Below are 16,009 nucleotides of genomic sequence, written 5' to 3' on the forward strand. Positions count from 1 at the left end.
TCCACCCCAGTGCCTGCTGCAGGTCCTGGCCCGATGAAGCCATCAGGACAACATCATCTGCAAACTGCAGAAAACATTTAAAAACATAAAATATATGCTGCTGCTTTTACTGATTTAAAAGAGAAATTACAATCAGAATTGAACCTGGGTTGCTAATTCCTTAACCTGCAGGTATAGGACATTCAACTTTTCATCATTCCAAGTATTTAGACATGTTTGAAATGTGAAAGCTCAGAACCTCCAGATTTCACTCGCTGAGCTGCAGAGGCTGCACTAGCATAATGATTGGCTACAGATGCTGGGGTTTAGATAATGAGGATTTTACCAAAAGTTAAAAAAAAATACCAATACCAATACCCAAATTGAATGGATGCATTTTTAATATTCCTTCAAATCCCACCTGCTGTGCCAAATAGCCTAAATCAAGTGGTTTTGGGCAATTTCTGGGTAAATCTTTGGGTAAATTCAAGGAGTTATTTTCAATGAGAACAGAAAGGAAAATATAAAGTATAGCACAACAGGGAAAAATCTTTGTTTACACTGTGGGGCAGCAATAATGAGCTTATCACAATAATCACAAAACTAACACAAAACAACACCAGATTAAGCAGTATATTAAATGAATTAAAGAAAGAAGTATCTTAATTAAATTATGAACAATTGCAGTTAGAAAATATTGTTTTTATTTTGGACAGGAAGTATGTAACGAATGACGTGAGGTTGGAGGAAACAGATCTGGCAAGCTAAGATGGCGGAGGAGCAGCAAGAATCATCACAGGGGGAGATGGAAGGTGAGACAAACTGTTCTCGCACAATCTACTCATCATTTAATCCCATTTTCCCCATGCATTTGTTCAGTCATCCATGCCCTTGGTTCAGAAATACCCCGAATCCCGTTTTATATAGTTTTAAACCTTGACATGCACCGATTAGGCAGCTGCATTTTGGCTAGTGCTCGTTAGCAAACAGGGCTACACAAAGGGAAACAACGTCAGTGAGGTTATTAAAATGAAAACAGCAGGTGACAGTCGTAGGTTTATACATTTAAGAGATGATTAATGTCTTTGCACTATCTCAAAACCAGATACGGACAAGTTAAATGCGTACCATAATTTTCATAGCCAAATTTTGTTTGTTTTCTTACTGGAGGGTTAGCAAAGTTCAGCAGTATGGAGTAAAATTTAGCAAGTTTAGTCGACAAGTCACTTTACCGTATTGTTGTTGCTTTTTTGTTTTGTTTTTTTAACCCTAAAATACAAAATAGGACACTTTAAATAATCTATTGTTAAATGACTTTGGATTGTCATAATCAGAAATGCATTCTATATTCACCAACATATATGGTGCCAGCTGTAAGCAATCTCATCCTTTTGTTTTGTAAAGAAAAAGCATGACAACAAGTTAAGTTTACTCCAGTTTTATATAGAAACATTAGCACAAATTGGTTGATCTGTATCCTGCATTCTTTTGTTGGCGTATCTAAAAATGGTTATATGTTCCTCAGTGATTTCTAGTTTTGAAGGAAAGACACAAAAGGCAAATGTTTTGTTTTGGGTTTTTTTTTTTGTTGTTGTTGTTGTTTTTTTGTTTTTCTGGTTGGTCCATATCAATTTTCTGAAGATGTTTTATTGTTTGTTCATGTGTGAAATAAATATAAGAAAATCTATATTTAAACTTAATACAAACCTCTAAATATAAACTAGTATATCATTACCTAAATTGCATATGACAACTAGTCATAGACTACTTTTTCACAAAAAACATAGTTATTATAATATTAATATTTAGTAAAATCTTAAATATTAATATTTAAGATTTTACTAAAATTGTTGCCTAGTTTTGTCTAGGTTTTTAATTCTGGCAAAGTTTATTATTTAAGTTTCTGATTGGACATGGGCAGCAATGTTATCTAGGGCTAAAAATGTCAAAATTACACAATAGTTATGATAAGACAAATAAAAATAGATGACACATTTATTTTGCAAAGTTAATGTTTAATCTGTCAGAAAAAAACCCCAAAACTTCCTTGTGTGTAAATTGTTCCTGCATTTTGGATGGAAATTCCTGTGTTGATGATATAGGTAGAGGTATTCTGTTTTAGAACACCTTGCTACTTGCTGTATTTTTGTACTTTAACTTTTATTTTCCACAAACTGCCACTTAATTGATGTAAAACTCTGATAAATATTTATCACAAGCACTATCCCACTAAACTAAGTCATAATTAGAACAACATGGAAATCTGTCATACACCCTTGGGAAAGTGTTATGGGTTTATTCAACAGTAGGGGACAATAGTGAGAAACTCCAAGTTCATAACCAGATGATAAGCTATTTTTATTTCAAGTGCCGTAAGCATTTATCTGGAATATTCCTCAAATATTATCTTGTATTTATGTGGCCTACTTTCTGTTGACAATTGTGATATTGTTTGTTTAGTAATTTTGAAGTTATCTTGAATGACAACAACATGACCCATTTTCTTGGGCATATGCTAACTGGCTCGTGCTGTCTGGAAAATCGGGTCACTTCAGTTAGATTTGTTGCCAACTTGCTCCATTGCTTTCACTACATTTGGCTTAATCAATGTTTCATGGTTGTCAGTGGTTCAATGCTTGTCATTTAGGTTTGGAAAATAACATCTATGTCTCTGTCTTGCAGGAGTCAATTGCCTTGCATATGACGAAGCTATAATAGCTCAACAGGACAGAATTCAGCAGGAAGTAAGTTGGCCTTCTTATAAAAAAACAAAAAAAACAAAACACTATTACTCTAAACCAAAACATTGATGTGTGATAGCTTTCTGTCTGGGACAACAGGAATAGCTAGTTTACAGTTGAAGCTATTACGCAATTTACTTTCAAATCAAATGTGCAGGAAAGACTTTGCATATCCTTCTGTCTGTCTTTCTGTTTGTCTCTCTCTCTGTAAATGCCTCCCAGGCAACCAAACGGCTACTGTGCCTTCTACAGACTTGGGCAGACTTTTGACACATGGGCCACAATGGGTTCTAAAATTTGAGAGAGGGGCCGGGCCTGGGTATATGTATGTATCCATGTATGTATGTATGTGCGTGCGTGCGTGTATGTATTTATGCATATGTGTGTATATATATATATATATATATATACACACACACATATACATACACACACACACACACAGTGCACAGTGAGGCAAATAAGTATTTGAACACCCTGTGATTTTGCAAGTTCTCCCACTTAGAAATCATGGAGGGGTCTGAAATTTTGATCTTAGGTGCATGTCCACTGTGATAGACATAATTTTAAAAAAAAATCTGGAAATCACATTGTATGATTTTTTTTTATAATTTATTTGTATGTTAGTGCTGCAAATAAGTATTTTTTAAGTATTTACAAATAAATTATTTTAAAAAATCATACAATGATTTACAGATTATTATGTCTCTCACAGTGGACATGCACCTAAGATGAACATTTCAAACCCCTCCATGATTTCTAAGTGGGAGAACTTGCAAAATCACAGGGTGTCCAAATACTTAATTGCCTCACTGTGTGTGTATGTATACATATATGTGTGTGTGTGTATGTATATATATGTGTGTGTGTGTATATATGTATATGTATATATATATATGTATGTGTGTATATATATGTATGTGTATATATATATATATATATATATATATATATATATATATATATATATATATATATATATATATATATGCATATATACATATATACATATGCACATATACATATGCACATATACATATGCACATATACATATGCACATATATATAAAAAAATATATTATATAGATTTGGCCTGTAACATGTAGCAAAGCATGAATATTTTTGTGTGTAGGCAGCACGGTAGCTGAGTGGCAACACTCATGCTTCACAGCAAGAAGGTTTGGTTTGATCCCCGGGTCGCCCAGGCCTTTCTGTGTGGAGTTTTGCATGTTACTCCCCCTGTCTGGATGGGTTTCCTCCGGGTACTCCGGTTTCCCCCATCAACCAAAACATTAACGCCCTTCAAGACAACTGTTGTTGTGATTTTGGGCGTTACAAAAATAAATGAATTGAATTGAATATGAATATGCAAGGCTCATTGTACAAATTGTTTTCCAAATGCACTAATTAAAGTAATAATAAATTTATTAAATTTCAGTTAAATAAACACAGCAAAAAAACTTTGAACGAGGTTTACCCTTACCTATTTTACTATAGTTTGGTCACGTTCAGCAGGCCGGATTAATAAGCCCAAAGGGCTATGTGTGGTCCCTGGACCGTAGTTTGCCCATGTCTGGTCTTGGGTATTTCTCTTGGTCAGAAAGTACTGCTAAACCTGATATTAATACCACTACTACTATTACAACAACATCAAATTTTGTCAAGTTTAATATGGATCTTAAAGGTGCACTATGTGAGTTTACAGGGGAAGGGTCTGCCAACTGCTTGTTTCCATGGAGATTCTATTGCATTGTTTAGAATGATCCACAGTATGCAGTGTTTTTGTGAGACATTAAAAAGTATTATTATTATTATTATTAAAAAGTAATTAATGGATTTTGCTGAAATGAAGGCCTTAAAAAGCATTAAAAACCATCCATCCATCCATTTTCTTCCGCTTATCCGGGGCCGGGTCGCGGGGGCAGCAGTCTAAGCAGGGACTCCCAGACTTCCCTCACCCCGGACACGTCCTCCAGCTCCTCCGGTGGGACCCCAAGGCGTTCCCAGGCCAGCCGAGAGACATAGTCCCTCCAGCGTGTCCTGGGTCTTCCCTGGGGACTCCTCCCGGTGGGACATGCCCAGAACACCTCCCTAGGGAGGCGTCCAGGAGGCATCCTGAGCAGATGCCCGAGCCACCTCAATTGGTTCCTCTCAACGTGTAGGAGCAGCGGCTCTACTCCGAGCTCCTCCCGTGTGACCGAGCTCCTCACCCTATCCCTAAGGGTGCGCCCAGCCACTCTGCGGAGGAAGCCCATTTCAGCCGCTTGTATCCGCGACCTTGTCCTTTCGGTCATTACCCAGAGCTCATGACCATAGGTGAGGGTAGGAACGTAGATTGACCGGTAAATCGAGAGCTTTGCCTTTGGGCTCAGCTCCTTCTTCACCACAACGGACAGATACAGCGACCGCATCACTGCAGACGCTGCACCGATCCGCCTGTCAATCTCCCGCTCCATCCTTCCCTCAGTCGTGAACAAGACCCCGAGATACTTGAACTCCTCCACTTGGGGCAGAGACTCACCACCCACCCGGAGAGGGCAAACCACCTTTTTCCGGTCGAGAACCATGGCCTCGGATTTGGAGGAGCTGATTCTCATCCCAGCTGCTTCACACTCGGCTGCAAACCGCCCCAGTGCCTGTTGCAGGTCCTGGCTCGAAGAAGCCATCAGGACAACATCATCTGCAAACAGCAGAGATGAAATCCTGTGGTTCCCAAACCAGACCCCCTCCGGCCCCTGGCTGCGCCTAGAAATTCTGTCCATAAATATAATGAACAGAACCGGTGACAAAGGGCAGCCCTGGCGGAGTCCAACATGCACCGGGAACAGGTCTGACTTACTGCCGGCAATGCGAACACCGCTCCTGCTCCGGTCATACAGGGACCGGACAGCCCTTAGCAAAGAGCCCCGGACCCCATACTCCGAGAGCACCCCCCCAAAGGACACCACGAGGGACACGGTCGAATGCCTTCTCCAGATCCACAAAACACATGTGAACTGGTTGGGCATACTCCCATGAGGACCCGATGGAGAGTATAGAGCTGGTCCAGTGTTCCACGACCAGGATGAAAACCACACTGCTCTTCCTGAATCCGAGGTTCGACTATCGGTCGGATTCTCCTCTCCAGTACCCTGGAATAGACCTTACCGGGAAGGCTGAGAAGTGTGATTCCCCTATAATTGGAACACACCCTCCGGTCCCCCTTCTTATACAGAGGGACCACCACCCCGGTCTGCCATTCCACAGGTACTGTCCCCGACCGCCACGCGATGTTGCAGAGACGTGTCAGCCAAGACATTGTTTGGCCCGTAGGCCGACACAACAGTGAGAGACCTGTCCCTGACCCGAAGGCGCAGGGACGCGACCCTCTCGTTCACCGGAGTGAACCCCAACATGCAGCGGCTGAGCTGCATGTTGGGGCTGAGCAAGCCCACACCAGCTCGCCGCCGCTCCCCGCGGGCAACGCCAGAGAAATGGGTTCCAAGTTGGGTTCCAGAGCCCAAGCTGTGCGTGGAGGTGAGGCCGACTATATCTAGCCGGTAATGCTCAACCTCCCGCACAAGCTCAGGCTCCTTCCCCCCCAGCGAGGTGACATTCCATGTCACCAGAGCTAGTCTCCATGTCCGGAGATCCGGTTGTCGAGGTCCCCGCCTTCGACTGCCGCCCGGATCTCTCTGCACCCGCCCCGCATGGCTCCTCCCGCAGGTGGTGGGTCCACAGGAGGACGGCCCCACGGCGTTCCTTCGGGCTGCCGAGCACCCACCCCAGGCCTGGCTCCAGGGTGGGGCCCCGGTAACACCAGTCCGGGCGACGTAACTGGCCTTGTTCTTTTTCTCTTCATGAAGGGCTAAAAACCATTAAGTTTAATTTCAAGCAACATTAAAAACATTAAAAATATCTCCATTTGTGCCAAAAATATTCCTAGTTTCCGAACTGGGGAGGTATGCTCTGAGTCAGGCAGGTGAGGTGAACAGGTGAGGTGAACAGGTGAGGTGAACAGGTGAGGTGAACAGGTGAGGTGAACAGGTGAGGTGAACAGGTGAGGTGAACAGGTGAGGTGAACAGGTGAGGTGAACAGGTGAGGTGAACAGGTTATTTAAAGCCCAAAAGCTTTAAAAATGATGCACATGCTTTGATATAATTACAAATTTTCTAACTATTAGCTATAACATAATGTGTTCAGAGTTAACAGACATTATCTTCAAGTGTGTCACAGTATTTGTGTATATCCCAACAACATTATAGTCACTCAGGGTCATTATAGCTTTGCCTATTAGAAAAAGTATTTGGGTGTTTTTGAGCCCAATTCCACCAATGTTTTGCATTATAATAATTGTCTATAGGTCATTCTACTAATAGAGTGCTTACAAAACTGTAACTTTGACAGGATAAAAGCTTAAATGTCTTTCTTTCTGTATTTGTTAATGGCACTAAAAAATACTGAACTGTGACATTAAAAAGTAATAAAAAAGCATTAAATAGCATTAAATCTGCATAAGCCCCGGTATGGCAGTTAACTATCTCCATGAAGAGAAATGGGAGTATGCTACTAGGCCAAGTTTCAGGTCAGACCTATAAAGAGTGTGCTTGCTAATAGAAAAAAAATGCATTTTTGCAATTACTCACCTGTAATGGGATAAATGCAATACTGTGGAACATTCAAGTCAAAGCAGTGACCTTTTTTGTTATTAGATCGAGCAAAGGGTCTATTATAAACAGCATTTTAATGCAGTTCTTAGCAAGCAGAATACTCCTTCTCCTAGTTACTAGATAAAAAGCTGTATGAGCAAAGTTTAATAAACTTTTAATGTTGTTCTTGATCATCTCCGCGAGTGCCTGGTATGGTGAACCTGAAAGTTGTTAAGTCTTGATTTAGTCCAACACATGCCTACAACCTCAATCATAAAAGTAGAGGATTGTCTGCAGCGTGTTGATGCCAAATGTAATTTTTGAAGATCTACAATAATAGAGATTTATCAGTATGTTTTGCACATTTCTGATCAATGGCAAAAATATGACTTTATTATGATAGAATTCCCAATAACCAATTTAAAAATCAATAACCCAATAATGAATCACTGTTGCCCATTCCTTTGCTACCCTGGATAAGCCCCCCCTGTCCCTAGTCTTGAGTGTATTCTGGCCCTACATAGGCCTGTCACGATAACAAATTTTGAAGCACGATATATCACTACAGAGAAATATTGCGATAAACGATAATATTGAAAGAACTTTATGCCACTGACACAGTTAAAATAAAGCAGGAAAATCCCAGTGAAGACATTTTTTAATGGACATTATCATTAGGAGGAATGAGCTGTGATCAATAAATAACACAATGAACCAGTAATTAACCAAAGAGGTTATCTATTCAACCCTCTACAACTCAAAACCTACCCTATTACTTAAAAATGGCAAAAATCTCCCCATTTTGCAAAGAAACTATACACAGGATAAATATTGAGCCCCCAAATGTATTGTTCCAGCTTTCATATATTGTATGATAAGTCCATATAGTAATTATTGTGACTGACTGACCCTACAGACTCAAATTTGATCTGCAAATCAATACGCATTAGTCCTGGACACATCTGCAGCCTGCCCATGGATCTCTCCTTCACAGTGGTTCTCTTCAAGGTTTCTCTATATCTTTTTTTTTTTTTTTTTTTTTTTTTTTTTTTAAGTTTTCTTTTGGTAGGTTTTACCTGCTGAGAAGGAGAGTCTAAGGACATGGGATGTTCTGGGGCAGTTATCCATTTGCTTGTTTTCTGTTGGTTAATCTGCTTGTCTCCTGTTGACCAATGTCTCAATTGTTGATTTTCTAACTTTCTGTTGTTTAAATCACAAAAACAGTTGCCTCTTAAGCCTAAAAGAAATTGCTTGAATTGTGTTTGTATTATTATTGCTAAGTATTAGGTATTCATAATTTCCTTGTGTTTTTCAGATAGCCAACAGTAACCCTTTAGTGTCTGAGCGGCAGGAGCTGTCGGTGCTGATGAGGGAGTACTCCGAAGATAAGGTCTATCAGCTCAAGATCAAGGTACACCCCAGCTCCCATTTCAGCTACACTAACCAAGGGCTATCTTATCTCATCACCCACACCTCTGTGCTCTGTCCCCAGGACCTCTATAAAAAATACATGCACATTCGGAAAACACGGCCAGATGGGAACTGTTTCTACAGAGCCTTTGGGTTCGCACATCTCGAGTCGCTGCTGGAAGACAGTAAAGAGCTACAGAAGTAAGTGCTCATCTACTGACTGAGGCCTGCCTAAAAGCTTTAAAAGTGATGGCCATGCTTTGATATAATTACAAATATTCCAATTATTAGCTATATTATAATGTGTTCAGAGTCAACAGACATTATCTTGAAGTATGTCGCAGTAGGGGGCACATGACAGGTCAATTGTCTATAGTCATTCTACTATCAGAATGGTTACAAAACTGTAACTCTGATAAAAGCATAAATGTCTTTTTTCCCACGTTTGTTAATGGCACTAAAAATACAGAACTGTGGCATTAAAGTAATTAAAAAGCATTAACCCTTTAAGGACTGAGCACACTATGGGCCAGTATAGGTCACCTAGACTTTTATATTTTGGTTAGCCATAAAAATCATATTAAAGGAAGTATCAGAATTTACTGCATTTTTTCACACATCTACTTCTATTTTACACATCCATCCATATTTTTTCTTTTACGCATCGAATAAATGACTGGGAAAATCCCCGCAGCACCCGCGCTCTCATTCGTCACCTTTGCGGAGCAACAGAGGCAGATTACCGTAATTTATGGAAAAATATTTAAATAGCCCTGTGCCTCCGCTTTGAGACGCCGTTTGAATTTACTTGAGAGCACGACTGGTTGCGGAGTTACGCTGCTGGAAAGTCTGCATTCGCGCTCTATCGGCGACGATAGCCTTCGACGCTATAGGGTTAAACCTGTATAAGCCCTGATATCTCCATGAAGAGAAGTGGGTGATGCCCCTTTTAACATTGTGCAAATGAAGTACCAGATAAAAATACCTGCTATTATTTTTCTTAGTTTCATGTTTTCTCCAGATATTTATTCATGATTGGCTTCCTCAGTCCTTTTACATGCATCAAATGCTTACATGTATTTTTTAAGAAAGACATATTGTGCTTGTGTCTGCTTTATAGTTATAGTCTACGGCACCCATAAAATTAGAGAACGAAATAAGTTCTGAGCATTGGGCATATGCTGGTGGCTTTGAAAACGGGAGTTGGTCAGCAATCTGATGCCTTGAAAATAAGCGATTTAAGGATTGCTCAAATATGCACAAATCACTCCAAATGTAACTTCAAAAGTGTAGATGGTGAGGGGAAATAAGGTAGGATTTGAACAAGTATTCTACCCAACTGCCCCATATTATATATTATGCTGTATATTTTCTTTTCATGTTGTTACACTTTTTCTTCTTTCAGATTTAAAGCAGTAGCAGCTAAAAGTAAACAAGATCTGGTTGATGGGGGCTTCACAGAATTCACTATTGAAGACTTCCACAACACTGTGAGTTGAACTTTGTAAGGGTGCACTATGTAAATTTTCTGATGGAGGTACTAGACTACTAGTAAGCTATGTCATAAAGCTTACTAGTAGTCTATCTGAACATGTTGTCTGTGAATTTAGGATTCCTTCTGCGTTTGATCCGAATTGCTTCTAGTGGTAAATGTGAAATATGAACACAGCGTTACGTGGGCCCACGGCGGTAAAAGTGATCCACATAAATAACACGAGTCTGCCTCATTCACTGCATGTTTTTCACAAAGGTTCAGTTTCTGCAGTCCCATAGCAGACAGGAGATTGACCCGCGCACTGTCGCAGTAGAGGAGGGGAGGAGAGACAGTGGGAGAGGAGCACTCAGAAAGGCTTGTGTATTTGCTGAGGCTCTGTGTTGTGCCAGTGGTTGCTCAAACCAATGAAAAATAGTTAGTCTGAGAAAAATTACAATTAAATTAATAAATAAATGGCATTGACAGCATACTGTCATACTATGTTAATGTAGGCATTTCTGTTGTGCAGTTTTATTTATTTTTACTCAGATAGGCATATAACACTCTTGAGGTTGTGGGGGAGCGGGGGTACTTTGTGTGCTACTTTGTGTGCTACTTTGTGTGCTACTTTGTGTGCTACTTTGTGTGCTACTTTGTGTGCTACTTTGTGTGCGTTGAGGGTGACAATTAATTTCTCTATAGCAATATTCAGACAATATTTTAACAATCCATCATAAATGTGCCCCTGAATGTCTTGGTTGAAGTTCAATTTTAGCACAAAATGTAAATGGACCATTAAATGAACTAAAAATGCAGAAATATTATATTATACCCTTGTTTGGAAATTATACTAGAAGCTTCTGTATCTTTTTGAGGTCATCTTTATAGACTATTATTTTATTTTTGCATATCTCCCACCTTTTATAGTGGATCTTTAATTTACAGTAAAAATAAGATATTGAACACTGATCATTGAATCTTCCTCTCATGTGTCCCCCAGTTCATGGACCTGATCGAGGTGTGTGAGAAGCAGCAGAGCCTTCAAGATCTGTGGAACTCCTTTAATGACCAGAACGTGTCAGATTATGTGGTGGTGTACCTGCGGCTGCTCACCTCTGGGTACCTCCAGAGGAAACATGGCTTCTTCCAGCACTTCATAGAAGGAGTCCGCTCCGTTAAAGAGTTCTGTCAGCAGGTCTGTCAATCAGTTGATCAATTGTACATTTTGACTTTTACTAAGAAATAATGATTGGTTAGTAATCACATCTTATGAAATGTCACTGCATACAAATTATTGTTACGTTATCAACTTAAGTTCTTTTTTGAGGCAATACATTAGGAGATGTATTAACCTTGTTGACATGTTTGGGCTGATACCTGCAAGCCATCTACAGATGTCCAACAGTTCTGACAGCAGAAAACAAAATATTTTTGAATCATTGTTATGTTGTAGAAGCCATATCATATGTTATTAAATAGCATAACAATACAACTGTATTTTTTGTAACAAACAGTACAAGAATAAAACTTTTTTCCCCATAGATGTCAAAAATAAAAAGTTTTTTAAAAATATATATATATTTAATGCAAAATGACATTATCTGGTTATGTTTACATTAAACACCTCTATAAAAAACCTGACCACAAATTGGGAGTACAAGTTTACAAAATAAATTGATCATAAAAAAAAAATTATTGATGACTGATGATTTATTTCTTATAATTTGTCAAATGAAATGTTAATTTACATTGGCAAATTATAATTTACATTATCTTGTTATTTCAAACTACTTTCCAAAAAAGTAAACATTAATGTAAAACATTTTTAATTTTTTTATTATTATTATTATTTTTTTAATTGGCTATTATGTCAAATAAATTAAAGTTTCAAAATTACATGATGTCAATCATAACCAATTGCTAAACTTTGAGATTGTGCCATACCTAGCTGCATCTCTCACATGTGTATCTTTTTGACCAGGAGGTGGAACCCATGTCCAGAGAGAGCGACCACATTCACATCATCGCCTTAGCCGAGGCCTTGGACGTGGCCATCCTGGTGGAGTACATGGACAGAGGAGAGGGAGGGACTGTCAATCACCACATCTTCCCTGAAGGAGGAGACCCGCGCATCTTCCTCCTCTACCGGCCCGGCCATTACGACATCCTCTACAAATAACATACACCCCCGCCTCCCATAGCCTTTCTCCAAAATGACTCAACTTGATCAGCTGCGATTGGAAAAAAAAATAAGCATATGTCAATTTAGTTACTCAAATAAAAAAGTGAAATTGATAAAAAAGATTACATTTCATGGCTCCTCTACACCTCCCGCCCCTCACATCAAAAAAGAAATTCTTAAAAATAGTGACTCCAAGCATTTCGAGTTGTACAGTTTTTTTTTTTCTTTTGTGGTTGTAAATGTATCTACTTGCTTATGTTGGATTCTATTCCTTTGTTACACTGCGATTCATTGAGTTTTATTAAAGGGATTTACATCTTAATGCTCTTGTGTATTGTTCACACAGGCAATAAGTCAGGCATTGACCTTATGCCCAAATGGATGTAATGTTACTTAATGTAATATTACACACTATCGTGTCATAAGAGGCCTGAAGGCAAGGCATTGATAGAAATAAAAAGTACTTGCTTGATTTACTGCACGTTAATAGAGATATTACTTATATAGCTTTAAGATTACTGATTAAAAGGTGCATTATGTAACTTTTGTGGTGAAGCTTCCACTACCTAGTTGTCTCCATGGATACGGCAATGCTTTGACTGGAATGTTCCACACTTTGACATTTAACTTTTCCATTGATGCAAGCAGGTAAAATCACGTCACTAGGCCAAATTACAGGTCAGATCAGTGGAAAGGTGACCCTGCTCACAGGCATAATTGTTGAAGGTATTTTTGAGTAACACAGTATTTTACAACTTAGTGCATGCAGGATTAATAAGTTTAATGCCATACAAAATTATATGCAAAGTAATAAATAGAGCTAGAAAGAAAGTCGAGAATGTTGTTGCTGATGCTGTACTTCTGACCCAGGTTGATGGTTGCATTAGGGACTAGCCAGAAGATGGCGGTGGTTTACTGTTTTGTACGGATACAGATAGTGATCAACAAAAGAAGAAGAAAGGAAGAAAGTAGCTCTAACATCCACGCTGGAGGACACTGCAAACATTTCAGCTCAGAGTAACTTAGATCAAGATGATTTGCATTTTAAAATCCTTATCTGCGAGAACAATACGTGCATGCTGTGCTCGGAAACACTCGTCTCTAACAAGTACGTGCAAATGAATAAACTACTCTGAGCTAATAGGCAGGTTAAATGCTAAGCTAGTCCATGTGAGATCTTTGAGCAGTATTATATTCACAAGTCTGCCAACACAAAAATCCTTATGACAACTAAATTAAATGATCTTGGAGTGAATCGATTATGTGCAATAATAATAAAAAAAAAGTAGCCATCTGCAATTTAAATAGCCACATCTTATGAAGTAAAGTGCATTTTTTTTATATTTAACTTTATTTGAACAGGGCGCCCATGAAAAGCAGAGTCTGTTCCTCTACAAATACAGAAAAATAATAATAAAAAACAAACGAGTACATAAATCCATTTGAAACATTAAAAACATGTGCAGGGGTGAGTATAAATGTTTGTCACAAGATTATCAGATTGCATTGGTAGCACCAAAGTATCTAGATTTGCGTGTCCTTGAAACAGATTCCATTTTCAGGAGGCAAAACAGCCAAAAACTCATCTCATTGACTCATGACTAATGTTAAACAATACACATTATTTGAACTACAAGCAAGTTAAGAAGCAGGTGTGGGTTCTTAGGATTTGTTTAAAAGCAAATTATGTGACTATTTAGGGAAAACTACTACTCAAGCAGGCCATTCTTAGGATAAAACATCTGATTTATAATTTGAAGTTAAAGGATGTGAAGGACATTTAACATTTTTATTTGAAATTTCTTAAACATTGTGTTTTGGTTCTCAAGATGATTCTCCAATTACTAAGCAGAAGGAGCCTTGCATGTCTCTCTCATTTGGGTTGCCAGCTTCAATGCTTTGCATTTTAAATTGTCAACATAAAGTTTTGTCACAAAATTTGCTCGCTGTAACCAAACCTTTTACTCATGTAGCAATGTCACGATAGCAGGATTTTATGTCATGATCTTTGTGAGAATAAACATCACAATTAACTATTCACTACAGTTATGAAAACTGACATAAAAGTACTATAAATTGTAATCCTGTTTTTTGCCCACAGCCGAACTTATCGAAAACATGGACAAGAAATCAACCTGGGACCGCTTCTACACTGAGAACAGCAGCCGGACTCCTACTTTCAAGAACTTTGAGTGGTTCTTTGGCTTTGACGCTGTTCGCCACATCATTCTAACCTTATTACTTCAACATAAACCTGACCCAGATCATGTTTTTCAAATACTGGATATTGGCTGTGGCACCTCTGCACTTGGCCCTTGCATTTATAAACACTCCACTACACCTGTCCAAATTACATGCGCTGACATCTCCCCTATTGCTGTAAAATTAATGCAAGAAAACATTAGAAGCAAACCGATTCAAGCTAACAATGTGTCTTCTTTGCTTAGATTTGTCGAAATGGATTGCACACAAGTACTCAGCCACTATAGTCCCAACAGCATTGATTTGATAGTGGACAAAGGTACTACAGATGCATTGTTGAGGTCTAAAGAAGGGAAAGGTAAGGCTAGGCTAATGCTAAACCAGTGCATGAAAGTTTTGCGAAATTCCGGGACGCTGTTGCAGTTCTCCGATGAAGATCCTGATGCCAGATTGCTGTGGTTGGAAACGGAAATGCAAAAACACAAAAGAGAAGGGGTTATTCGTAATGTAGTCATACAAGAAGTAGGGGAGTTAAGAGGAGTCGTGTACTTTTGTTATCAAGTGTCGCCAACTCTGCATTCATAACAAATAAATACATGATGGTGTATGAGTGTATTGAGTATCATTTATATTTTGGGGATGGATTGAAGCTAAAAACACTTACACATAATAGAATTTATTGAACTGCCTGCTCCAACTATAAAAAATATTACTGTTGCTACTACCATTAATGCAATCATTTCTATTTTAAAATACTTATAAAATATACTCAATAGCCTGTATTCTAATGAAGACACAACAGACAAAGTCCTCCAGCTAAGTTTGTCCTGACCAAGCCTAGCTAAAGAGTCTATTTTTTTGTTTGGTTTTTTATTATTATTTTGCAGAAGTTTATCATTTTAATTCTGGTTGGACGTGGACAGCTGATATGATATAAGTAGATGTAATTCTATAACTGTTACCTAGCAACCATAATGTTAACATGGGCCAAAGCTTGTTTAAATTGTGCAAAAGTTATGGTTAGACTAATAAAACTAGGTGACAGCACATTTATTTTATTAAATAAGGTTTAAACTCCCAGCGCTTTTGCTGGGAGGTAAATTACTAAATTGTTCCAGTAAATTGTTGTTTCAGTGTCTTTATGAAGGTTCTGTTTTAGAACTACTTCTCTACTTCTCGTATTTTTCTACTTTTCTTTACTTTTTCCCACAAATTCCCATTAACTGATATGAAACTATGATAAATATTTACAACAAACATTATCCAGTGGTGGAAGGTAACAAAGTAAATTTAGTATAGTATTACAATTAAGCAAAATTTTTAGGTATCTGCACTTTACTTAAGTATATTTTAAATTGGATACTTTTAACTTTTATTTCACTACATTTGGGAG

At 38.5% G+C, this 16,009-nt stretch overlaps 2 protein-coding genes across 2 annotated transcripts; both read left to right on the forward strand.

The window, feature by feature from the left end:
• Positions 1 to 692: 692 nt before the first annotated feature.
• On the forward strand, positions 693 to 12,736 carry LOC117386458 (ubiquitin thioesterase OTUB1-like). The gene is made up of 7 exons (XM_033983816.2): positions 693 to 791; positions 2,662 to 2,723; positions 8,664 to 8,759; positions 8,841 to 8,959; positions 10,164 to 10,248; positions 11,233 to 11,427; positions 12,214 to 12,736. The coding sequence occupies exons 1-7, from the start codon at positions 749 to 751 to the stop codon at positions 12,409 to 12,411; spliced, it is 798 nt and encodes a 265-aa protein (XP_033839707.1). The 5' UTR covers positions 693 to 748; the 3' UTR covers positions 12,412 to 12,736.
• A 645-nt stretch (positions 12,737 to 13,381) lies between these two features.
• Positions 13,382 to 15,209, forward strand: cskmt (citrate synthase lysine methyltransferase). Its single transcript, XM_033983730.2, has 2 exons — positions 13,382 to 13,522; positions 14,516 to 15,209. Exons 1-2 carry the CDS (start codon positions 13,447 to 13,449, stop codon positions 15,199 to 15,201), a joined length of 762 nt encoding a protein of 253 aa, XP_033839621.1. The 5' UTR covers positions 13,382 to 13,446; the 3' UTR covers positions 15,202 to 15,209.
• Positions 15,210 to 16,009: the final 800 nt, after the last annotated feature.

The sequence above is a fragment of the Periophthalmus magnuspinnatus genome, chromosome 18 (genome assembly GCF_009829125.3).
Source record: "Periophthalmus magnuspinnatus isolate fPerMag1 chromosome 18, fPerMag1.2.pri, whole genome shotgun sequence".
NCBI lineage: Eukaryota > Metazoa > Chordata > Actinopteri > Gobiiformes > Gobiidae > Periophthalmus > Periophthalmus magnuspinnatus.

Coding starts and splice junctions, on each gene's coding strand:
- LOC117386458 (XM_033983816.2), top strand. CDS start 749: ATGGCGGAGGAGCAGCAAGAATCATCACAGGGGGAGATGGAAG. Junction 8,760..8,840: donor TCTATCAGCTCAAGATCAAG/GTACACCCCAGC, acceptor CTCTGTCCCCAG/GACCTCTATAAAAAATACAT. Junction 8,960..10,163: donor GACAGTAAAGAGCTACAGAA/GTAAGTGCTCAT, acceptor TTCTTCTTTCAG/ATTTAAAGCAGTAGCAGCTA.
- cskmt (XM_033983730.2), top strand. CDS start 13,447: ATGATTTGCATTTTAAAATCCTTATCTGCGAGAACAATACGTGCATGC. Junction 13,523..14,515: donor GAAACACTCGTCTCTAACAA/GTACGTGCAAAT, acceptor TTTTGCCCACAG/CCGAACTTATCGAAAACATG.